At 40.5% G+C, this 26,170-nt stretch overlaps 1 protein-coding gene across 1 annotated transcript in view; it reads left to right on the top strand.

Annotated features, from left to right (window-relative positions):
- Window positions 1-26,170, top strand: part of LOC147661186 (copine-7-like) — a 398,468-nt gene that overhangs the window by 350,219 nt on the left and 22,079 nt on the right. The window contains exon 3 of the mRNA XM_086951257.1: window positions 3,814-3,996. Coding sequence (XP_086807383.1) covers window positions 3,814-3,996 — 183 coding nt within the window. The remainder of the gene's footprint in view (window positions 1-3,813; window positions 3,997-26,170) is intronic.

Below are 26,170 nucleotides of genomic sequence, written 5' to 3' on the forward strand. Positions count from 1 at the left end.
TCCATTCTTAATAATTCCATTGGATTTAAAATTCAGACAGACAGGTTTTTTTCCAGATTCTAGTTTCTTTTAAATATAGCTGTTTTGGATATTCTGGGAGCAGTGTTGTGATTGGTTGGGACGCCGTCCAGCCAGTGGCTTATGGAGGGCCACATTCTCCATGCACGTGGCAAGTATGGTATTCACAAAATTTTATGTTTGTAAAACAGTTTTCAGGGATAAATTTAAAAAGCAACAGAACATATTGCACAAATTTTGTGAATACCATACTTGCCCCGTGTATGATATTGCTTGAACTGTTACATTTACTGTTGTGATTGATTCAGTTATCCACTACTAGAAGAGTATGATTTTGAAAACTTTATTGTCCAAACAATTGCAACAAAGTACTTAGAAACAAATCCCTTGTAGGCCTATTGTTTGATATAATTTCATTGCCCAAACCTGCAAGGGTAGATTGGGTTCCTACTCTGTATCAAAAACATTCTCCATGCAGCCTGCCTGGAGAAGGGCAGAGTGTGCATGACTGGTTTGGAGACCCACAGGGCCGACCAAACAGTCTTTGCGCAATTAGGAGTGGGCACATCACTCCTCCATGCAGCCCGGCCCAGCCGCCCGCCCGCAACCAAACATCAAATGGTTATAACTAAAAGTTATTACCATTTTATGTTTCTGCTTCTCGCACTGCAAGAAAACAGTGGGGCGATGCGCCTCTGCCCTAGTGGAGGAGCCGCCCCTGCTGCAAAGGTGTACCTGAAGGTGAGGTAAATTCTTGAACCACATTTGATGGCTTATTATGAAGTTGTTTGACTATTTTTGTAGCCCAAGACAAAAGGACTATTAGGCTATTAGAAGATTCCAGCCACTGTGGTTAGAATGTTCTTAATTAAAAAGGGATAAACATAAAGACGGACATTGGAAATTTGGACCAGATCTGTGCCAGTCATAATGGGCCACCAGCCACTTCATTATCGGCAACGAAGCTTTCAACCTTCCAGAGTTCTAATAGGGCAAACATAACATTGGCTTGATACATTCGTATCTATGGTTTCAGGCTGTGACCATCAAAAGCTTTTTGAAAGAGGAAAGCAACTATTAGAGATTCTGGCAAATGTTTCATTTGCTATAAAAGGTGTATTGCGAAAAAAAAAAGTCAATCAATAGCTTGTGAATTAAAGAATAATTCGAAAAGGTGATCCCCTCCAGCTGGAAGTCGAGTAATGCTCTTCAAGGGAAGACAGGACCCAAATTCAGACCGGGCTGCGCACAAGCTTCAAGTATTAATCACATGACTGAATTCTGGCCAAAACTATAAGCAGGTGCCTTAGCAGACCTCTTGGGAACTAGAAAAAGGCCTTCCTGGGTGACAGCAATGTAAATAGTTTCTGTTGAGCAAGCACATTTACAGGCGTCATTTCTCAGGTGCCAAAGCGTGATTCGTCTTAGTGTCAGAGACGAGCAAATCCTGTGACCAATGTTGACATGTGGCTACTGCGAGTTGCAGTTTCGATGTGCTAAATTAAGTAATTGTGTTTTAATTTCACAGGAGTACAGCCACGAGGCCATTTCATGACGTATGCATTGGTTTTAAGAATTTTGTCTTGAAGTTCAGGGGCAGAATTACCAGCCCCTTGCAACACTTTTACGCCGCCGTTGGGTTACTTTTGTGATGCAGCGGCGTCGTAAACAATGCGCCACGTTGCAACACATTTACAACGTGACAACGTCTAGGGAGATGCGTCACGTTGTAAAGCCCTGCGTCGCATTATACCTGCGTCAGGTATAATGTATGCAGGGTGGGCGTTCCGAAGTAAGAAAGTCTCATAAAAGTGACGTAGGGAAATCTACAAGATTTCACTGCATCACTTTTATGACACCACTGAGTCAAAACCTTACGCCTGCTTGAAGCAGGCGTAAGAAGAGACACAGCATAATAGGAATGACCATTCCTAAGCATTGCTGGAGTTGCGTCATGCTTGCAACATGATTCCAGCAATGCGTTGCCTTTACGCCAACAGATGCGTCATGCATCTGTCAATCCATGCGACACGGCGTGTCGCATTGTAAATGCAACGCATCTATGGTGGCGCAAGGTTTTTTTTGCGTGACGCAAATTAACTGACGGATCTCTGCTAATATGCAGAGATGCGTCAATTCTTGTAAATCTGCCCCACAGTGTTTTAAAGTACCCCCAGGCAAGGGCCAGTGTTTTATAAAACTTCTAAATAAATAAATGTTATTTTATGAGGTTTGACTTTATGGTTACATTTTTAGTTTAATTCCTATATATTATATTGTACCACAAATATCAAGCATTTATCATTTGTTCATTCTATCTTTAATGCCTACAATCTTTATTAGATTTTTTTTTAGTTTTTACTCATTTGTCGCCATTAGACATACACAGCGTTGATACCAAGGGAGATACTGGGAATGTATTGCTAGCTATGACAAGCCATCAGTGTTTTAACTAAGGCCCTCATTATGAGTGGCCTGGTTTCAGCCCTGTTAAGTTTGCACCCTCCCAATAGTTACTGATACTGTGGTACTTGAACCTGTAACTGAATGGGGCAGATTCATCACCGATTACGTGTGGAACCCTGAAGTTCCTCTGAGGAATGAGGAATTACTGAGGAAATTGGTAATTCCAGGTCCGATGGTGCTGGTAAACCATCATATGCCTCCTCGAGTTTCACTCAGAGAAATTCTCTACTTTCTGAAGAGGATGTCCCTGAATGTATCAAAACATGGGTTGAAGCCAATGTATCACTAGACATGCCCAGCCCATTATGGCGTCACTCATTTGTTTGATTGACAGGGATGTGTCCTTAAATAGTGCAAAGCTATTATGCCTTATTAGAACATTGGAATGTTGGGAGCTCCATTGCAGACAATGGAGTGCTCCTTGCTTCTACGGGCCGGCAAAGGCCCGCAGAGCAACATTCCAATGTTCTATAAAGGCTTCTCGAAGTTCGAGGGGATTTATATCCCCTCGAGCTTCGAGAACCCTTTGTTTAATTTGTTAGAACATTCTGCCCTCTAGTGGCAGAGTGTTCTAATAGCCTTATAGCCCTTCGTAGCAGGGCTTTACCGGCTATTAAAGTCCTGCTGTTTCGTTAAAGTCCCTCGCCTTCGGCTCGGCCTTTAACGATTCAGCGGGCATTTAATAGCCGGTATAGCCCGCTACGGCGGGCTATAAGTCTATAATAATGGGTGACAGAAACAGCCATTATCCGCATTCGTTCCAACATGACTTCAATAAGAGGGAGGTGACATGAACTGGTTACTTGAAAAGCTGTGCTCCAGGTGATATTAATAGCAGTGGGATGACCAAATGTATCACTAGACATTCTCAGTCCAGCATGACTTAAGTAAGAGTGAGGTATCACAAGAGGGGTCCAGCCCATTGTTGCTTCATATTAAGTTAGGTAAATGGGATGTACCACTATATAAACACAGCCCAGAGAGTCCTTACTCGATGGTGGGAATGGAAGGTCTCGGTAGACATGCCCAACCAGTCGTGGCTTCATAGAGTCTGAGGTAAACTAAGAATACTATTGGCCATGCCACACTCTTGGTTCACTCATTAAGAAGGGCTTCAAGGGAGATGATTGATGGTCTTTGGTTTGATATAACCATTGGAAAGAATGCACTGCTCTTGACCATCTTGAGTGCTGGTCCTCGGAATCAGGTGATGCTTTGGGGGACCGCACGTGAGATTCACATCATCTTGTATAACCGTCTTTCATACCACTTGAATGCCTGACTGCTTCATGAGTACACAGTTTGACACTCTTCTGCTTCTCTTTCCAGGTGGACAGGACGGAGGTCATTAAGAGTAACCTGCACCCTGTCTTCTCCAAGGTCTTTACCGTGGACTACTACTTTGAGGAGGTTCAGAAGTTGCGCTTCGAAGTGTACGACATCCATGGGCACTGCAGCATCGGCCCCCGTGATGATGATTTCCTCGGTGGGGTGGAGTGCACACTGGGACAGGTAAACCCTCCCACCAATTGGGCGTGAATTCCCTTAAAAAGATATGAGTGCAAAGATAAAGTTCCCAATTGCCGCTATTACACCTCAACTCCTTAATGAACAACAACAATGTAACCCATAACCGTTTTGTGCCTATCCATTTCTACTTGCCTTTTGCGTGCTCCCTTTCTTCAGACTCCTGGGCCACTTTTCACATATGGCGCATTTTACTTGATTGCAGCAGGCGCACCTTTTAAAAGGTATGCCCGGCGAAGTCAAGAAAAATGCGTCGTATTAGGGTGGATGCGCTACCCCCAGGTAGGCCCCCCAGGGCAGCTGCGAGTTCAGGCTGCCTGGGGGGCAGCACATTCCTGTGAAAAACAGAGTGGCTGCTTTCAAGCTGATCCATGTTTTCAAAGTGCAGGAGGCAAACCGCCTGCACTTTGACGGGGGATTAGAGATCCCCTTGGAGGCAGGTGCAGTCAGGGACTGCACCTGCCTGCAAGGGGATGTCTGCGGGATTTATTGGATCACCTTTCCCCCCTCCAAAGGGCTGCAGTCAGGAGGCCCACTGACTCCTGAAGACTTCTTTGCCTATTCACTCTCGTCTGTAATACCGTGCGGCACCGAAGAGAAGGGATTCCCTCATTTGCATGGGGCACGCCCCCATGTAAATGAGGGAATGCACCATGAAGATAGCGCTGCCTTTGTGCACCAGCACCATCGGTATTATGGAAGGGGCTACAAATGTGTCTGCAGCCCCTTCTGTAATTTCAAAATGTCCCTAGGGCACGCAAAGCAGGTGCCCTAGGGACCAGTGAAATTCCCTCAATGTGACACTCTACTGTCTATGACAACAGTACAAATGGATGCAGTACTAATCACACCACATCTTCTTTGCTAATTTTAGTCATGCACCAGTAACCACATGAATGTGGCACAAGCCTGCATGCACCTGTACCCACATTAGTGGGGAACAAGCCTGCATGCACCTGTGGCCTCATCAGTGGGGAACAAGCCTGCATGGACCTGTAACCACATCAGTGGGGAACAAGCCTGCATGCACCTATAACCACATCAGTGGGGAAAAGCCTGCATGCACCTGTAACCACATTAGTGGGGAACAAGCCTGCATGCACCTGTGACCACGTCAGTGGGGAACAAGCCTGCATGGACCTGTACCACATCAGTGGGGGACAAGCCTGCATGCACCTGTAACCACATTAGTGGGGAACAAGCCTGCCTGCACCTGTGACCACGTCAGTGGGGAACAAGCCTGAATGCACCTGTGACCACGTCAGTGGGGAACAAGCCTGCATGGACCTATAACCACATTAGTGGGGAACAAGCCTGCATGCACCTGTGACCACGTCAGTGGGGAACAAGCCTGCATGGACCTATAACCACATCAGTGGGGAACAAGCCTGCATGCACATGTACCCACATCAGTGGGGAACAAGCCTACATGCATCTGTGACCACATCAGTGGGGCACAAGCCTGCATGGACCTGTAACCACATCTTTGGGGAGCAGGCCTGCATGTACCTTTAACCACATACATGCAGCTCAAGCCTGCATGCACCTTTAATCACAGACATGCGGCACAAGCCTGCATGCACCTGTACCCACATCCGTAGGGAGCAAGCCTGCAAGCACCTGTGACCACATCAATTGGGAAATAATCCTGCATGCACCTGTGACCACATCAGTGGGGAGCAAGCCTGCATGCACCTGTGACCACATCTGTAGGGAGCAATCCTGAATGCACCTGTAACCACATTAGTGGGGCACAAGCCTGGATGCACATGTGACCACATTAGTTGAGCCCAAGCCTGCATGCACCTGTAACCACATTAGTGGGGCTGAAGCCTGCATGCACCCGTGACCACATTAGTTGGGCCCAAGCCTGCATGCACCTGTGACCACATTAGTTGGGCCCAAGCCTGCATGCACCTGTAATCACATTAGTTGGGCCCAAGCCTGCATGCACCTGTAATCACATTAGTGGGGCCCAAGCCTGCATGCACCTGTAATCACATTAGTGGGGCCCAAGCCTGCATGCACCTGTAACCACATTAGTGGGGCCGAAGCCTGCATGCACCTGTGACCACATTAGTGGGGCCCAAGCCTGCATGCACCTGTAATCACATTAGTGGGGCCCAAGCCTGCACACGCTAACTCTGTAAATTAGAAATCTGCATCTAGACCACTGCAAAACCATGACTAAGTACTCCACACTGCAGAGCCATAGGGCTTGTAGCTATGATAGCAGCTTCCTAGAAGTCCCCATGGTGAACTGAAATATAACCAGGCAGGACACAGACATCTCATATTTTTTTGTTGTTGAGTGGTTCAATACTGTTTTTCAAAATAAGTACATACAAAAATGGTGCACAAATTGCCGTTGATGATTACATGGATATAAAGTTATTCATTTTGATGATAGGATACAATAAACGAATCCTGATGAAACTGTTCCTGTATGCAGTTCTATATCTAAGTAGAAAGATATGCCACAATATCAGATTTTCCAGATATTCTAAATCTATAAGTTAAAATATCAATTTATAATAAAGGGAAGTTTACCTTTTATGTTCCAAAGATGGAGTGTGTAATCCCAAGTTATTGTGTACAACCATATCATCATGCATCCTTGTTGGTTTGGTGCTATAATGTGCAGGCTCAAATCAATGTCTGAAAGTTGGAGGTGGATCAATAGGGAAAAGCATATGTAAATCACAACCCACACCCAACTGGGTGGTTTGTGACCTCACAATATTTATACTAATAAACAATTGGACCTGAAACAATATATCCTTAAATAATAACAAATATCCTTAGAAATGATATGCACCAGTATTGAGATCACTGATACTTTCAATATTTAGGTGAAATTAAATGATACTGGAATATCTTTGAAGCAGTTTGTGATGACATCTATCACATCATGTATGTGGTCATGAGAAGGCCAGTCTGGGGCAAGTTATGGATTCATGATGGGTCGTCAGTTATGATTAGTGTAGCAGACTGTCACTGGTCAATCCAAGGGTTTTAGGTTTTGTTTTGGAACCATAACACGCCTGGTACAGTGTTTTCTGCATTTATCCAAGTATTTCCTGTGAGAATGTTATATTGGTAGAACTACCTAAACCATACCATTACTTAGCTGTGCCTTCCATCATTTTATTTAAGGAAGATTAGCAAACGGAGCCATGGTCAAGGTCCCACCACCTGAATATAATGGGGTTGGATGCTGACGAGTCTGCATTTCTTTATGTGTTTATGTCCATACCCCACTGCACACCCCATTTAGACATGCATGGTGGAGGTTGAAGAAAAAGACATACCCTTGATTAGGCCGTGCGCCCTACAACCTCCTGTCTAACTCCTTCCAAGCATGGCTTCCTGACCTATGCTGTGGGGTTGGACCATGGGCTTGACCTGTAGCCAGTCCCTGTGCCCTCACACCAGTGCCTCATAGTAGTTGGAAGCAGGGCCTGACCTTTGTTTCAAATTCAGACATTTCTTGCAACCATTGAGCCAAACTTCTGAATTATTATTTATTTGTCAGGTCGGTCTGTATGAAAATTGTTTTAGTATTGTTCCCCAAATATTTGCATGTGCCTTTCTCCTTTTCACTCTCTTTGTCCTTTCTTTGTCCTTTAACCGTGCTTAAGCTGGTGCCTTATATTTGTACTCACTTTTATTTATGGGTTAGTAATATTGTGTATTCACAGAACCTTACACGCATGAGAAAATGGCACCTATTTCAGAATTCAAAAAGGCAGTTTTGTGCTCTTCATTGTGATTTGCATTTCACTAATGTATTCTCCTTCAAATGCGTTTTTCTGTTGTATGAGCTATGGTTTAATTCTTTTGGGTACCTCTCTACCCATTTTGCGGATGAGAACTGGCCATAGTGCCTCTCTTTTTCTCTATGACAATTATTTGCCTGGTGTGAAGCTCGTGGGTTTAGGAGAGTTCCCAAATTGAAATGTGGCACAAAAAATATTTCAAGCCCTTCATAACCCCATCATAGTTTATGAAACATTCGAAAGTAATTGACAGAAGATGTGGCTTTCATGCTTGCTGGTTTAAATGCCATTATATCTCTAAAATGCAACCATTTTAAGCCTGAATAACACAGTGGTTAAATGCAAAAATCTCAAAACTACTGAGTGGGTTTATAATACAAAAAGGGAGATTGCTGATTGAAGTTCTACTTTAATGCAGGGATTGGGGTAAAACCAATTGACAATTTTGTTACAGCTGAGAAAGTTGCCTATTGCAGGAAAAATGAAAAATAAGTCATAAAGTTTACTCAAACCTAACGTTTTGTCCCTGCGCTGATCAGTATAAAACTTAGCACGCCAAAAACGTACCAGGTAGGCTGAGCGAGAGACAGATATTGTGCAAACTAATCTTATATATACTATAGATAAATATATATATACAGATTAGGTAGATAGCTAGCTAGCTAGATAGCTAGATAGCTAGCTAGATAGATAGATAGATAGACAGACAGACAGACAGATAGATAGATAGATAGATAGATAGATAGATAGATAGATAGATAGATAGATAGATAGATAGATAGATAGATAGATAGATAGATAGATAGATAGATAGATAGATAGATAGATAGATAGATAGATATGAAAACAACATATTCCAGCAATAATCGTCTCACTTCCTTCAGCATAGCTGCTGGGAAGGCAATTGACGAGCCTGTCGTAAATATTTCAAAAATACTGAATCCAGAAAGAACACACTCACTGCAGTGAACAGCTGCCAGAGAAGTTTATTTCTTGTGATCCAGCGGCCCTATAGAAATTCTGTCTCAATAGCACTACCCAACACCACGATACTCACCATTTATCATAAACTCTTCACAAGGCCCATAAATGACTGAGACAAGTATTGGCCAACTGAATCATGTGACCTAATTAATCGGATGTATTTTCAGAACTATTTACATTTATATACAACTGCAGTTTATCATTATCATGTTTATAAAATGAAAAAATTTAATTAAGTCACACCTAGGCAATGGATTAACTGATGGTAACTAGACTCAAAATAAACAAGACCAGCTTGTCATTTCAAAATCTATTTTATTAAATTTATTTTCAAATAAAAAGTATTTTTAATTAGGAAATCCTCTTTATTAGCAAAAAGTAAGCATCATTTTATTAATTAAAGGCACATTAGACTGTCAGTTCAAAATGAATCAACATGAGAGGTATTTAAGCAGAAAGGATTCTCATTCCCTAAATTCTATTTCCCTGACTAAACTTGTTAAAAACTAAAAGAAAGTCATTAGTTCGGTTTTCCCTTACGTGAGTCAAAAGTCCGACAGCATCTCACGCCCTTCAGGATTCAGGAACGAGCCAGCAAAGCTCCTCCCAAGGGGCCACGTTTTATACCTTTTCTCTATCTTAAACTAACTAAAAGAATACTTTTTTCTGTGACATTTCGCAATTTGATTGGCTGTCAACTGTCAGTTCATGTGAGCTCATAGCTCTTGCGATCCAAAATCGTGCCTTTCTAAAACGTCTTGGTCCATTGTCCACAAGCGACATTAGCTTCCGAGGTTTTTGCAACAACTTATTAAATATCAGTTCGCTGCTTCCTCAGCTTGGCTTTTCTGCTGCTTCCTGTCCTTGGACAATATACAACACGGAGCACATCTTGCACAGTTCCTCATTTTTGTTTACTGACAATTATGAATGTGACAAACTTTTTTTTCATTCTTTTGCTGTGCTCGGCTCATCACGACAGGATTCCAAACACCCATTTAAAAGCTAGGCCTCAGGCCTCTTTTTCGAAGAACTAGTATGCAAAGAAACACAAAACATTAATTAATTTGAGTAATGAAAGTCATTCTGTTACCCACCCCCTTTACTAATGTTAACCCATTAGTTTATGTTATCTAGCTTTAAGCACAATTAGATTCTCCACGAGCCTTTGCCACATAAAAGACACAACATAGACGAAAGCACATTTAAATAAGCACATGCCATTATTCAAACAGCCGCAATTAATGTTGACAAAACAAATAGACAAAGTTCATTTATTATTTTTCAACGAACTCACAAATGCAACAAAGAGCACATAATGTTAATCCCCATATGTTTGTGAATGCATATTAAACTAGGTTGAATTAGTACAAATCATGCATAAACTCATTAATATTATTAATTCATTATGGAAGTTTAACTCTGCGAGTCAAAAACGCATTTAATTTCTAAAACTCGCTTCATCAACTCCCTCATCTGGTGATTTCAAAATCACCAAACAATACCCAAAAATGTTACCAAAATTTTAATTTTGAAAACAACATATTTTGAACACTCTCTGTGTTAGTTTTTCTAAACTCCTGTCTCAGCAATTTGTTTGCAACTCCCATATTGTGCTCTACGAAACTCTTCCATTTCTATCTCCTTCTCCTGTGCCTTTCTGAGTTTGTAAATCCTTCTCTTTTTCCTCACGTGCTTTTTTCTCTTGTGTAACATGCAACTAATTTTTAACAAAAGAGTCACTATAACTATGATTATTACAGGATAAAGTATTTTGCCAATGATTGAACTGCCAATTTCTTGAAACCATTTTCCAATTGCTGCAAATCTTTTACTCAGACGTTCTGAAAAATTGTCATTTTCCAGGGGTTCTATTTCAGAATGAAATTCAGTGATATTTTTGATAAGCATCTCTATATTCTGGCTCTTATCTGGGATATAAGTACAGCAATGCTGGACATGTAAAATCCCACAAACTCCTCCTTCTTTTGCTAGCAGAATGTCTAATGCAAGACGGTTCTGCATAACCATGCTTCTTGTGGCAACAAGTTCTGTGTTAACTAATTGAAAACCACTTGCGGTATCTGTGGACAATCTATCTACAATTGTGGAAACCTTTCTGATTTTGATTGCATTCAGGGTTATTCCCACCATAGGAATTATTGTACCAAATATTTCACCCATGATTTCTGAAAAACTTTCCCTCCTGTACTAAACCAAGATAACACGTCCCATACCAATGGTCTGGGAGGCTAAAGTAAGCTTTGTTCCCACAAACAAAATTAATTCCAGGAAAAATTGGGTCTTTACCACCTTTAAATCCCCATCCCCCTATGATGCGATAAGTATCCTCACATTGACTAGCTCCCACAAAATAATTATCTAATAATGTGCTGTCTCTCCTAATACAGAATTTTCCACTAACAGGATCATCTATGTGAATAGCAGCATAACTATTTCCACCATTAAGCTTCTCATCCTCGAGCTGCCAAAATTTGGATTTAGTTTGTTTCAGCATCTCATTTCTCTTATAAATCGCCCTTCTCTCCTCAACCAATTTCAGGAATGATTTTTCTTCATCTCTCATTTTGCATGTTAAATTGTTTTTATTTGCATATTCATAGGTAAGTTCATTAGTTACTAAAAAGAATTCCCTTATCTGTTTAGCAGGTTTAACTTTGTTTAAGCTATTTACAACTTTCAGGTTAGCAAAAATGTTGTCGTAATCTGAGTAATAATACTCCAGACGACCTGTTTGATAGAACAAGCTAGCTATAACACTGCATGTAATGCCATAAGTAAGGGGAAGCATGTTATACTTAACCCCCTCTGAAACTGAAGCAGGAAGCTTCACACAAACATAACAATCCTTCACATCCATGACTTTTACATATTCTGACAAGAGTCTTGAGAAAGAATTAGTAGAAAAATCACTAACAGATCTATCTTGGTGGATCTCTGGTTTGTGCTCAATAACTCTATTAGTTTTGCCTGCAACATCATGTACAGCTTGTTTAGTTTCAGCTTTGCTTGTCATGTTAGCCTTGTAATCCTCTTTATATATGCCAAAAGGAAAGACGACTGCCAAAATTAACCAACAAAATTATTAGAATACGCAAATAGAAGACATTTTACAGCATCTTCTAAAAATAGCACACCTTGAATTGTCAGTAATAGGCATCTTTTTTATTACAAGGGTTTTTCTTTCACTTAAATCAAAAACAAAAATTTAAAGTAGTACAAAAGTATATATATATACACCTCCCCTTTGAATTTTTTTTTAAGAGACCCTCTAACAGCTTTTCTTTGACCTTGCGTCTTACATCAATGTGTTTTTCCAGCTAACACAATTTCTTCAACCTTGTGTCACCTAACACAATTTCTTCAGCATTATGCAAAAAATAAATCTCACCTTAAAAAAATGACCCTAATCAATGTCACTGGTCTCTTCCAAATCCTCCTGACTACTGCTACTGATTTCCACTACTGGTGGTATAATTATGTAGGTCCTGTCAGGGGACTTGTACTTTTGGTTTGGCTTTAATGGTCTCTTTCCCCTACTGCTAATCACTTCAATTTTCTTTCCTGTTTGACTTTTCTTATCAGAGTCACCTTTTTGACTTGATATCTCATTAATCTGTTCCTTTGACATGTTCACCAATTTGAATTTTAGATTATCTTTTGGCCAATTATCTCCTTTCCTAATGAATTTCTTCTTTGGCTCAGTCTCATTACATTCAGCTTTCAAAGCTCTTTTTCTGAATTTTCTTAATTCAGACTCTTCATCACTCTCATCCGAATCTGTCTCAGAGATTTCAAATTTATATCTAGGATCTTCTTTACTCGGCAGCTTCACTCCGTTAGGAACACAATCCTTGTAGCTGGTACTCGGTAATTCGTCTTCTTCTTGTGGAATTACTTCTAATTTCCCAGTTTCAGAATTCTTGTTCCTGCTTTCAGAGCTTTCAGTCTGCTTTTCAATACTCTCCTGACCTTGATTCTCTTCTGACTCAGGTTCTTTTTCTGCTTCTTTTTCAAGCAGATCTTCATTATTTTCTGAATCTAGAACCACAATCTCCAGATCTTTTTCATTCAGTGTCTGATCCGCATCTGAATTTTCCAGATGTCGACCTTCTTGTCGATCTTCAGAATCTGGATTCTTTTCAGGTTCTTTTTCAGAGTCTGAATCAGTTGTTGTGTCGCTATCCTCATCAGGATTATCAGGAGATGGTACACGAATGGTGTGACTTGCATGCACCCACCTTTTCAAACCTTTGCATTTAACTGCATTTGTTGTGACTAGTATTACCTGTCTTGCTTTTTGCCACCTGGGTACTAAACAATTTCTTCTTCGGTGAACTTTTGTCCTCACCCAGTCACCTGGTAACAGATCATGAGCTTGCTCCTTTTCTTTTGAAATCACATCAGTTCCCACCTGATGGAATACAGAAGTTACCACATCAGATAAGTTCTTACAGTATTCCATAATTACACTTTCATTGCTACTTAGAACTTTTCCAACTGGTGTAAATGCTTGTCTCATTACACTCCCCATAAGTATGTCATGAGGACTTAAACCTGTCTTTTTATCTGGTGTGCTTCTCAAAGACATTAAGACAAGTGGAAGTGCATCTGTCCACTTCATTCCTGTAGCTAGACACATTTTAGCGATTCTGTTTTTAATTGTCCCATTAATTTGTTCAACAACACCTGACGCTTCTGGTCTGTATGCACAGTGTAGCTTTTGTTTTATGTTCAGGGCTTCACAAATCAATTGTAGCAATCTGTTTTCAAAGTGTGTGCCACAATCACTTTCAACAGTAACTGGAAATCCATACCTCGGTATGATCTCCCTTAAAAGTAATTTTGACACAGTAACTGAGTCATTGTGACGAGTTGGGAACGCTTCCACCCATCTTGAAAACAGACAGACAATCACAAGGACATATCTCAGTTTATTGTGGGGTGGCATGTCAATGAAATCCATTTGTAATCTGGTACAAGGACCACCCTCCCGTCCTATGGTTCCCATGCTCACAACTGTTTTTCTGTTTGGATTGATTTGTTGGCAGATCAAACATCTCTGGCAAAGTGACTCTGCAATAATCCTAAATTTCGGATTAAACCATGTCTGTCTAAATAACCTAATCATGGAGTCTCTTCCTAAATGTCCTGGACCATGGTACATCCGTGTCATGTCAGCAATCATGCAATTTGGCATTACTGGTCTGTCATCTTTGTAAACCCAAACCTCATCTTCTTCCCTTTGTCTGCAACCTGCTTTTAGCCATGTGTCTTTTTCCTCATCATCTGCCTCATCTTGTAGATCTTTTACTCCTTGCCATGTTTCAACTACAGATATTAGCATGAGAGAGTTCAGAATATGTTAATTGTCTTTTTCCCGATTAATTGAAAAATTGTTTTTCGCACAGTAACGTGTAATTTCATCAGCAAAAGAATTACCTTTAGTAATATAGTCTTCGCCCTTTTTATGAGCCGCACATTTTGAAACAGCAATTTTTTCTGGTAACTGAATGCCATCAATCAATCTCTTGATCAATTTTGCATTCCTGATCGGAGTTCCCGCAGAAGTTAAATGACCTCTTTGAGACCAAAGCTGGCCATAGTCATGGACTACGCCATATCCATACTGACTATCAGTCACTATGGTAACCTTTTTCCCTTTTGCTCTTTCACATGCACGAATTAAAGCAATTAATTCTGCAACTTGAGCTTAACGAATTCCTTCAAGAGTTGAACCTTCAACTACTCCTGCAACTGTGCAAACTGAATATGCTGCTCTCAGAATACCCTCATCTGTTATTAAGCAGGAGCCATCAACAAAGTAAACAAAGTCTGACTCTAGCAAGGGCACATCTTCTATGTCTTTTCTAGGTTTGGTGCAGTATTCTAAAACACCCAAACACTCATGGTCAACATCAGTTTTTGTTTTTGATTTCAGTAATAGCACCATCAGGCAACAAGGTGGAAGGATTTAAATTCACACATCTTGAAATCGAGACATTATCTGATCCCAGAATAACCTTTTCATATTTGGTCAATCTGTTACTCGATAAGTGCTGTGTCTTGCTTCTGGTAAGAAGAGTTTCAACTGAATGAGGTACATATACTTTTACAGGAAACCCCATTATGATTCCTTCACTTTGCTCAAGGCTTACACTTGTTGCAGCCACTGCTGTTAAACAACCTGGCAATGCTTTTGCAACAGGATCAAGAACAGCTGAGAAGTAAGCTATTGGCTTTCTCAGTTTTCCATGTCTCTGAATCAGAACTGATAATGCACAACCTTCCCTTTCACTGCAGTACAGCTCAAATTCTTTATCATAGTCTGGCATCCCCAATGCTGGAGCTTCACAAAGACTTTTCTTTAGCTGCTCGAAAGCCTCTAATTCAGTTTTTGTTAAGGTAATCGGATCTTTTATGTCTGCTTTTGTTAGTCTCTGTAGTGGTTTCGCAATTACTGAAAATCCACGAATACATTGGCGACAATAACCTACCATTCCTAAAAACATTCTGACTTGTCTCTGTGTTGTTGGAGGTTATATTGCTCGAATCATTTTTATTCTTTCAATTGTCACTTGTCTAATTCCCTTTGCAATTCTGTGACCAAGATATTTTACTTCTTGCTTGCAATATTGTAATTTTGCAGGTGACACTTTATGTCCCTCATCTGCCAATCGATTCAAAAGTGTAATAGTGTCTGTTACAGAATTGTCTTGTGTTTTTGCAGCCACTAGAAGGTCATCAATGTACTGGACCAATGTTGATTTTCCAGGCAAATCAAAATCTTCCAAAGATTTTTTTAACAACTGATTAAAGATAGATGGACTCTCAGTATACCCTTGAGGGATATGACACCATGCTAAGATACGATCTTGAAATCTGAACGCAAAAATTTGTTGGCTCTCTGGATGCAGTGGAACTGTAAAGAAGGCATTGCACAGGTCTACGACCGTGTACCATTCTGCCTCATGCGGAATCCGATATAGAATTACCGCGGGGTTTGGTACAACTGGGCAACAAGGAACAACTATTTGATTAACCTTTCTTAGGTCCTGAACTATTCTGTAAGTTCCGTTTGGTTTTTTGATTCCCATAATCGGTGAATTACATGGGCTGCTCTCAATTTCTTTTAAAACACCTTGTTTTATGAATTTCTCAATCACAGGAATGACACCCTCAATAGTTTCAGCTTTCATTTTATACTGAGGAATATTTGGAAAATCTATTCCTTGCTTTACAGTAATTTTTACTGGGTCCACATGTTTCATTAAACCCATTTCATCTCCAGATAAATCCCAGATTTTTGGATTAGCCGTCTCTTTCAACTCCTCAGGTAAATTGTTTTTATCAAAAGCAGGAAACAATTTATTTTCTTCTTCAACCATTAGCATTGTTAATTTGTACAGACCATCTTCTTCTAAAGTTTGGAGCTCAATACCATCCGGTGAGCAATATATTTTGCAATTCATTTTGCATAAAATATCCCTCCCTAACAAGTTTACTGGACTGCTGTTACAGACTACAAATCTGTGTTTATCTTTGTAATTTCCAATTTCAATTTTAACTGGTTCTGTTAAATCTGTTTTAATCTGTTGATTTGCTACACCTACTACTTGGATGGACTCACCAAAGAGAGGAAGGTTTTCAATTTCCACTGATCTAACAGTAGAACGGGTAGCACCAGTGTCCACAAGAAAAGTGATTTCTATATCATTCACTTTACCATTTACAAATGGACCTGACTGATCTAACTCAAGAGTGGCTCCAAGCACACACTCTTCTTCCTCTCTCAGGCACCGTCATGAGTAATCCTCTGAATCACTCCCTTCATTTTCTTTTAACCAAAATTGTTGAGAAACATTTGACACATTCACTCTTTGCGATCTATTTACCTGTTCACCTCCGCAAAATCCTGTTTCAGGACTGAATCTTTGCGCATTCACACAATTTGGAAGTGGTGGTTGTGGAAATTGGCTCTGCTGATTCAATTGGCTCTGCTGATTCACTAACTGTCGCTGTAGCTGTTGCTGCTGACTTATTTCATTTAACTGTCACTGTAGCTGTTGCTGTTGATTTATCTCACTCTGCATCTGTGGATTTATTGATGTATTTTTAAAATTTCTGACCGGATTCTTACACTCACGCTTCAAGTGTCCAATTTCACCGCAATTAAAACATGGGAGCTTCTGCTTAACTCTTCAAAATTTTGGTTTGTTAAAATTACTCTTACATTTGCCTTGATTCTGCTGAACATTTTTCTTTTCTACGGTGGCTATTTGCTGTTCAGCTACCTTTACCTGTGCCCACATTGCTTTTTCCTTAAGTTTCTTCTGCTTTGCATCTATCTCATCACTGCAGTATTTTGCTTTTCTCAGAATGTTATCAACTGCAAGAGATTGCCAGCCGACAATTCAGTTTCTAATCATCTCACCAATTTCAGGTCTCAAGCCATAAACAAACCTGTATATGAAATGGCTCATGTCCTTTTCACTTAATTTTTCATAACCACTGTATTGTTTAAATACCAGCAGTAATCTTTCATAAAATGAATGTACTGACTCTTTTGGTTCTTGATTTGTTCTGTCAATTTTAGCCCAATCTACTTCTTTTGGAGGATTCTTGTTTTTCAGCCACACAATTACCTTGTCATAGATATCCATGACATCAGCTGAAGGAGCACCTGTTATTTTATTTCGAGCTGGTTCTTCTTTAGGCCAACTTACAGAAATTTTACATTCTGTCCAAAGATCTGATGGGACAACAATGTCAAAGAATCCATCAAGATCAATCCACAGAACTTTTGAAACTTTAATGAATCTGTCTACCTGACGATACCATTCTACTGGCTTTTCTCTCAGCTGAGGAAAATCATTTGTAAAGAGTAAAATGTCTTGCTTTGTCCATGGGACATGAACGTACCCTCCACCAGCTATTTCCCTCATAGGAAACTCAGTTACAACTTCCCCTCTTTCTCTTTTTTCTTCTTCTCTTTTCTTTGTCAATTCACTCTCCATTTACTTAATTCACCTAATCTTTTTAAAAACACAATTAATTCTTTTACATGGGTTATCCTACCTGTGGTATTTAAATTTTCAATATCTTTTTCAGAAAAATCCACTCTGTAATGTTTTTGCAGTTGTTTCTGTCTACTCAAATCTATGTCTAATTCAGCAGCCACTTCTTCAAATTGATCATATTTGTTTTTCGTTTTCCATTGTATACTCTTACAGATAAATAACAATTCATCATTCTGATATTGCTTTAAACAGTCAGTCCCAATTGTGCCAATTATTAATTCTTCCAAATCTGCTTTCAATTTTGCAACATCAAGCTGTTTGGATTCGGGAACTTGTGGGGTTAATGAAGTCTGTATTAAATCCTTTCTATTCATGCTCTTTTCTGAAGATCCAGAATCAGATCCTGCAACAGATGGTATCTGACCATTTGACAAATTTTTATTAAAAGTTAAATCTGGCATTGTTTTTTCTCGATGTATTTCTGATAACTCTATATAAAATGTTTCAGCTACTTTCTGAATTTCTGCATTTAATGGAACAGTCAGAGCTGAATGTCTATGTTCTCCTTGATCAAAAACCAGTACAACAGGACCAATTGTTACTGGTACTGTCACTGCTTCCATCCCTTTTGTTAATGGCTGTATTAATTCCTCTTTTGCCCTTAAATATTCTGAAACTTCTGGTACATTTCCAAGTCCCTCTGTTCTTTTTACATTCCTCTGGAATTCATTTCCCTGTTCTGGAATCTCAGGATAATTTTTGTTTATTCTTAGAGTATTAGAATTACTTCTTGTCTCTACTCTTCCAGGTAACTTTAAAAATCTAGGTTAATTTTCATCAGCTTCTCTAGGAGGTGCACTAGGAGAGGTTCCTGAAGAAACCCTCGGGGTAGACTGTGAATAATTTGGCTGATAGGGTGGCAGATTACGATTTGTAATAAAACTTTCTTCTAAAACTGCATCATCTAATTCTTCATCAAGATGACCTCTCTTTCGGGTATTCTTTTGACCTGGTGTTTCAGTAACCATCTCTCTTACTGGGTACAAACCATCATACATATCGGCTTTTCTCCAACGACGTACTCTATCTTGATGAGTTTCCCTATTTATGTCTAATTTTGGGCCCCTTGATATTCCTCTGTTCTCTTGTTCAAGTTTCATCATTTGAACCTCCCATTCAACTAAAGCCTCAAATTGAGTAGGCCTAGGCTTTGGCATAAGAGCCATTATTTTTACTCTCAGTTTTCTTAAAACTTTATTATTAAATGATCCATCTTCCGGCCATCCTAATACACCATCATCTTTGGTATATTGCCTCCAATTTTCAAACCAAAGGACAGTATGATAACCATATTCACCTTCCATATATGCTGCGGGTGTTTTGTACTTATTTAGTAATTTTCCACCACGAGCTTCAATTTTCTTATCGGGACTGAATATATTTTTCAATTTCTGAAACCATGAAGGCTTCTTTTCCTCCTTTCCGTACCAATAACTCATGATTTAAAACTATTCCGTTCAATTTAGAAAAGATCATAAATATTTCTTTGTTGTTCCGCTACTCTAGCCAATCCGTTTGCAAAACTCACCAACAAGCCAATCAGGTTAAGCCACGTCACTACCTTGCTCAACCAATAGAAATACTGTTTTCAGAAAGGACCAATCAGCTAACAGCTCGTTTCGGTCACATGAACCAATCAGTGCGCTTGCTGTGACGTATGTTAACCAATCACAGCGCAAACCCTGTGACGTATGCTGCCGCTGCAGCTTCACTGTCTCCGCTCCGCAAACTCACCCCTCCTTTACAAAACATTTTCACAGCGCCATTTAAAAAAATTCTTTTCAATGAAATTCAGTTAGTAACTACAGAAAAACAAACCATTTGTCTGTTTCGCTAAATAAAGTAATAGTTTTTATCAATCATTCGAGTTCTCACTCTCGTGAAATAGACAACGCTATTCTCACAAAATCAATTATACACATTCAAACGGAAAACCCTAACCATGTATGCATAATTAACTTTGGTAGGACTTTAACCTGCCAATGGAAAATCCTCATTCACCAGTAAGAATAGACGACGCTTCCTTACCCTTCACTCAAGCTTGGAAAAATCCTACTACTCTTTTCACAGCGAGTTTTAAAACAGGCTCCTAGTCCCTATTCTCAAAGCTACGATTTCATAGGCAATCCTCACTATGCATTCAACCTGTCATACCTAAAATCCCTAAACTTGTGCTTTACGTCCACAACACTAGTGATATGTCAATACCACTACTTTAAAACAGAACAAATGAACTGTGTAACTTCACCTGTTACACTACTTCTGCCGGCACCCAACCAGGAATTTTCACACTGCTGAAAAAAACCTTTCGACTACATATAACAACTGGACAAACTTAACATGTGTTAAACATGTATCCTTTGTATCTACATGTAGCATGTCAGTTACCATAGTAACCATCCTCTGCTACCAGAGAAATGATCCAGCGGCCCTATAGAAATTCTGTCTCAATAGCACTACCCAACACCATGATACTCACCATTTATCATAAACTCTTCACATGGCCCATAAATGACTGAGACAAGTATTGGCCAACTGAATCATGTGACCTAATTAATCGGATCTATTTTCAGAACTATTTACATTTATATACAACTGCAGGTTATCATTATAATGTTTATAAAATGAAAACATTTAATTAAGTCACACCTAGGCAATGGATTAACGGATGGTAACTAGACTCAAAATAAACAAGACCAGCTTGTCATTTCAAAATCTATTTTATTAACTTTATTTTCAAATATAAAGCATTTTTAATTAGGAAATCTTCTTTATTAGCATAAAGTAAGCATCATTTTATTAATTAAATGCACATTAGACTGTCAGTTCAAAACGAATCAACATGAGAAGTATTTAAGCAGAAAGGATTCTCATTCCCTAAATTCTATTTCCCTGACTAAACTTGTTAAAACCTAAAAGGAAAGTCATTAGTTCGGTTTTACCTTACGTGAGTCAAAAGTCCGACAGCATCTCACGCCCTTCAGGATTCAGGAACGAGCCATCAAAGCTCCTCCTCACAAGGGGCCAAGTTTTATACCTTTTCTCCATCTTAAACTAACTAAAAGAATATTTTTTTCTGTGACATTTAGCAATTTGATTGGCTGTCAACTGTCAGTTCATGTGAGCTCATAGCTCTTGCGATCCAAAATCGTGCCTTTCTAAAACGTCTTTGTCCATTGTCCACAAGCGACATTAGCTTCTGAGGTTTTTGCAACAACTTATTAAATATCAGTTTGCTGCTTCCTCAGCTTGGCTTTTCTGCCGCTTCCTGTCCTTTGAAAATATACAACACGGAGCACATCTTGCACAGTTCCTCATTTTTGTTTACTGACGATTATGAATGTGACAAACATTTTTACATTCTTTTGCTGTGCTCGGCTCATCACAACAGGATTCCAAACACCCATTTAAAAGCTAGGCCTCAGGCCTCTTTTTCGAAGAACTAGTATGCAAAGAAACACAAAACTTTAATTAATTTGAGTAATGAAAGTCATTCTGTTCCCCACCCCCTTCACTAATGTTAACCCATTAGATTATGTTATCTAGCGTTAAGCACAATTAGATTCTCCACAAGCCTTTGCCACATAAAAGACACAACATAGACGAAAGCACATTTAAAATAAGCACATGCCATTATTCAAACAGCCGCAATTAATGTTGACAAAACAAATAGACAAAGTTAATTTATTATTTTTCAACAAACTCACAAATGCAACAAAGAGCACATAATGTTAATCCCCATATGTTTGTGAATGCATATTAAACTAGGTTGAATTAGTACAAATCATGCATAAACTCATTAATATTATTAATTCATTATGGAAGTTTAACTCTGCGAGTCAAAAACGCATTTAATTTCTAAAACTCGCTTCATCACTTGCAATGAGTTTCAGCAAAAAAGCAGTGGACAACAAAACAAAAGACAACAAATATACAACAGTAGCAGACTTAGGGCCTCATTACAATGTCGGGCATAGCTTCCTCCGGCCGACATTGTCTCAGTGGCACTCCTATACTTTACAATGGTAGCATGCAGGCCGGCTGGAATGCATGCTCCCATTGTAAAATGCAAGGCGCAGTTCATCCCTGCACCATGTGGCAGGCACATCAAGGAGCCTGCCACAAGGTGCTGGCAACAAAAGGGCCTTCAAGCGGAGGCCGCACATTCAAGGGGGTCCTGCTGGGGGCCCCAAAAGTCATGATCCAACAGCCTTTCTGTGTCAGAAAGGCCAGAACAGAAAGGCTGTGTAATCCCGACATCGTAATTCCTTGGGCAGAATGAGCCTCCCTCAAGATTACTTGCTGCATTCCGACTGACGGACGTGCTCTCCAAGCCTGTCGGAATGGCCATTCGCATTCCTTTCCGACGGAATCCATCGTAATGGGTCGGTCGGAAAGGAATCCAAACGGCATATTACGATGCGGTTGGAGCCGTTTCTTACCGCATCATAATTAGGCCCTTATTTGTTCAATGTGTTCATTTATAATTTTCCTAACAAAATTCACTTTGCAATAATCCTTTTCTTACGTTACAGTAGAACATATTTATACATGATTTGCACTTTATATATTACTAGCAGCCCGCCCCAGCGTTGCCTGGGGCAGAAAGGGGCTGGGGGCAGTACACCCGCTCCCGCCCCGACCCCCTCCCGCACCGACTCCCTCCCGCCCGACTCACTCGCCTCCCCCTCCCGCCCCCGACTCACTCCCGCCTCGACTCACTCGCGCCCCCCTCCCGCCCCGACTCACTCGCGCCTCCCTCCCGCCCCGATTCACTCGCGCTCCGACATTTTCATTTACTGCTGCCTCCTTCTTGCCTCCCCCTGTATCACACAGTCTCAGTTTCCCTTTCCTTACCTGTGCCGCCGCTCCTCACTGCACAGCTGCTCATCACTGCACCGCCCTCCTCCTTCCGTCATCACGCACGTCGCGTAGCGGCCAGCGCTAGGTCCCGGCCGGCGCTACTTTCAGGGGACTACTTTGTTTACAAACTTAATTTTTTTAATTTACTTTTTAAAACATTTATATAGCCTATGTCCATCTACACACCCTGACATTTTCATAGATGTATCGGGTGTGTAGATTGGCGCTGTGGTTCCCGAGTTTACCTGGCCAAAAGGTGCAAGTTCTCTCTTTATAATAGTAGTATAGACTAAAACATTCTATACTAATATAATAAAGAGAGAGCCCAAACCTTTGAGGCGGGAAATCGTAGGAACCACAGCACCAATCGCAACACCCAATATAGCGTTGGAAAGGGCAGTTGCAGCAGAAGGACATAGGCTATGCAGACGCCCACCATATACATTTAAAAGGTAAAAGAACCGTTGCCAGCAAAGTAGTCCGTTGTGGGCGTGTCTGCGTTGTGCTGTGGGCATGTGCTGGGGGCGTGACAAACGCTGGGGGCATGTGGTACGTTCCGCCCTTCATGCCATGTCTCATATCGTGTGCTGTGGGCGTGTGCTGGGGGCGTGGGCGTGTGCGGGGCACGGGATTACGGAAAAAAAACGAGCATTGTGCCCAATATTTCATTGTTTTTTCTTCCCAGGTTCTGTACATTCCAGCTCCGGGTGTGCTTGCCCGGCGCTCCCAGTGAAGTGCACCTGCTTTACTGTATGGAGGTCAGGCATGGCGCTATTCCCAAGGGCTGGAAGGAGCGCAAACAGGGGCCATTGTGCAGGAAATGTAATCTCGCCTTAACTTCCGGTGACACCTGAAGTGCACATTGGAGATTTTCCACTTCTGTTGCGCACAGGCCTCGCGCCACGCACATCCGGACACTAGGCCCGCCTCCACGGAAATAGCAAGAAAGGGACTATCACTCCCCCGGGAACATGTGATGATATTCCGCAAACCAACATCCCGCATACCATCACTCCGCAATTTTTATAACGCGGGACTATTACTCCGCAAAGACATCATTTTTAAAACTTTTACAACGCATATGACTTTATCACGCATGCCATTATAACGCAAATACATGTGTGGTAAAGTCATATACATTGTAAAAGTACATTATTAAAACATCAAATATATGTTTGTATATATGTGTATTTATATATATATATATATATACATTTTTTTAAATTTAATTGAAACATTTATTCTTTTAAATTGCATTATTTATATTATTTTTATTTATTATTTTATTTTATTACCCTTTACACCCTAAAAACGAATCCCACCCTGATCCCTTTAAATACCCCAGCACCCCATAATCATAACCCACCCGTACTCCTTAAAATACCCCAACACCCTTAAACACTAACCCATCTTAACCCTATAAATATACCCTGTACCCCAAAACCTAAACCCATCCCTAAACCCCTAAAAATACCACTGTACCCCAAAACCCAAACCTACCCCTGAACCCTAAAAATACCCCTCTACCCCAAAACCGAAACCTAGCCCTGAACCCTAAAAATACCCTTGTACCCCAAAACCCAAACCTAGCCCTGAACCCTTAAAATACCCCTGTACTCCAAAACCCAAACCTACCCCTGAACCCTAAAAATACCCCTATACCCCAAAACCCAAACCTAGCCCTGAACCCTAAAAATACCCCTGTACCCCAAAATCCATACCTATCCCTAAATCCTAAAACTACCCCTGTACCCCATAACCCAAAACTATATCTGAACCCTTAAAATACCCAAACGCCCCAAAACATATACCTCAGTATCCCCAAACATATACCCCTATACCCATACTTACCTTATCCAAACATTTAAAAAAAACATGCTTTTACCATTCATGCATTTACGACGAATTTCGTTGTAAATGTATGCGTGGTAAAAGCATATACAATGCAATGCCATGCGTTATAACGGCATTGCGGAGTCATGGTACTTTCGTAATGAAAGTATGCGGACTGATGGTATGCGGAAAGAAAGTTGCGGAATAATGGGTGTTTACCCTCCCTCGGTAAGTACATTGGTGGCACGGCGGCCCACATCTCCAGCAACATACTCATATGTTTTCACCACCCATTTGAAAAATGCACAGGTCTCTCTCATTGATGGCCAACACCGACATACACTTTTAGAGACACCTTCCGCCACAATTTCTAGAATTGCGAACTTTAGAGCTGGGGAGCTACGTTCGAATCTCGGCATCAGCTCAACATCCTGTGATTCCAGGCAAATGACTTTGTCTCCCCGTGCCTACCACAAATGAATGTGTTCTTCTGTAATGTAAATTGTGCTCATGCCATGTTGTCGAGTTTGCGCTATATAATATTGCAAGGAAAATAAAGTAGGGAAACTCGAGTTCACACACTACTGAACGCGCACTCTTGAGTGCATCAGCAGTGCACTGTGAATCGGAGCGTTTCACAGGCCTGTCACAGATAAGAAATGCTATCAAAACGAAATCCTACAAAACAATATACTACTGGCCGGCAGCAATTCACACCTGGACAACGTCGGGATGGGCTGCTAGTTCTCCAATAAAGTAATCAAGGGTGGGGAACAACCAATGCAGTCATAATCATAGAAATAGGGATATTCTTCAAATATACTTATGTCAGAGGTCTTCAAACTGTGGGGCGCGCCCCCCGGGGGGGCGTGGATGGGTTCCCAGTGGGGGCGCCAATGACTGTAAATGAAGATGGCCTGGAAGTGCGGGGATGTTTATGTGCTGCATTTCCATGCTGTCTTCATTTACTTCGAGCTCTTGTGAGAAAAGTGATCAGCATGCCATGGGGGCGGAGGTCAGGAAGTGTGCTGGCAGGGTCAAAAAGGTTGCTAAAAAAATAAATAATTTGCAATGCAATAGGTCTCCAATTTGTGAGAGTTAGAGCTATTGCATTGTAAATGATGTTTCTTGAGGAATTGCTGAAAACAAAAGACATTTATGTATTTTTATTTTTGCCGCATTTCAATTCCTTACCTATGTGAGGATTGCTCAAGAATGTATTTAACCAATATCCTGCTAACAGCAACAGTACCAAAACAAGTGCTTCAAAACCCATAAAATATCACTGAGTTAACTGGCTGTATTTATTATGATGCATAAACATCAATAATTTTCAAAGCCCCTGATGCCATGTTCCTTGCCCCAACATCAATAAAAATGCCATGATAACTCCAGTGATTAATGTTCTTTCTGAGGAGAGACCGGAGCTTTGTCTGGAAGTGGAAGTTTCCTTTGACTCATCATAGCGCAGAAGGTTAATATCCCTGCTGCACAGAACATGTCTGATTCAGATCACAAAGTACATACACTATAAATAGGTCAATGGGTTATGGTTTTTAACAGAGAGATCTTTTTGTTACTTTAAGTTTAAAAGTTAAA

The sequence above is a fragment of the Lissotriton vulgaris genome, unplaced genomic scaffold (genome assembly GCF_964263255.1).
Source record: "Lissotriton vulgaris unplaced genomic scaffold, aLisVul1.2 SCAFFOLD_1226, whole genome shotgun sequence".
Lineage (NCBI taxonomy): Eukaryota > Metazoa > Chordata > Amphibia > Caudata > Salamandridae > Lissotriton > Lissotriton vulgaris.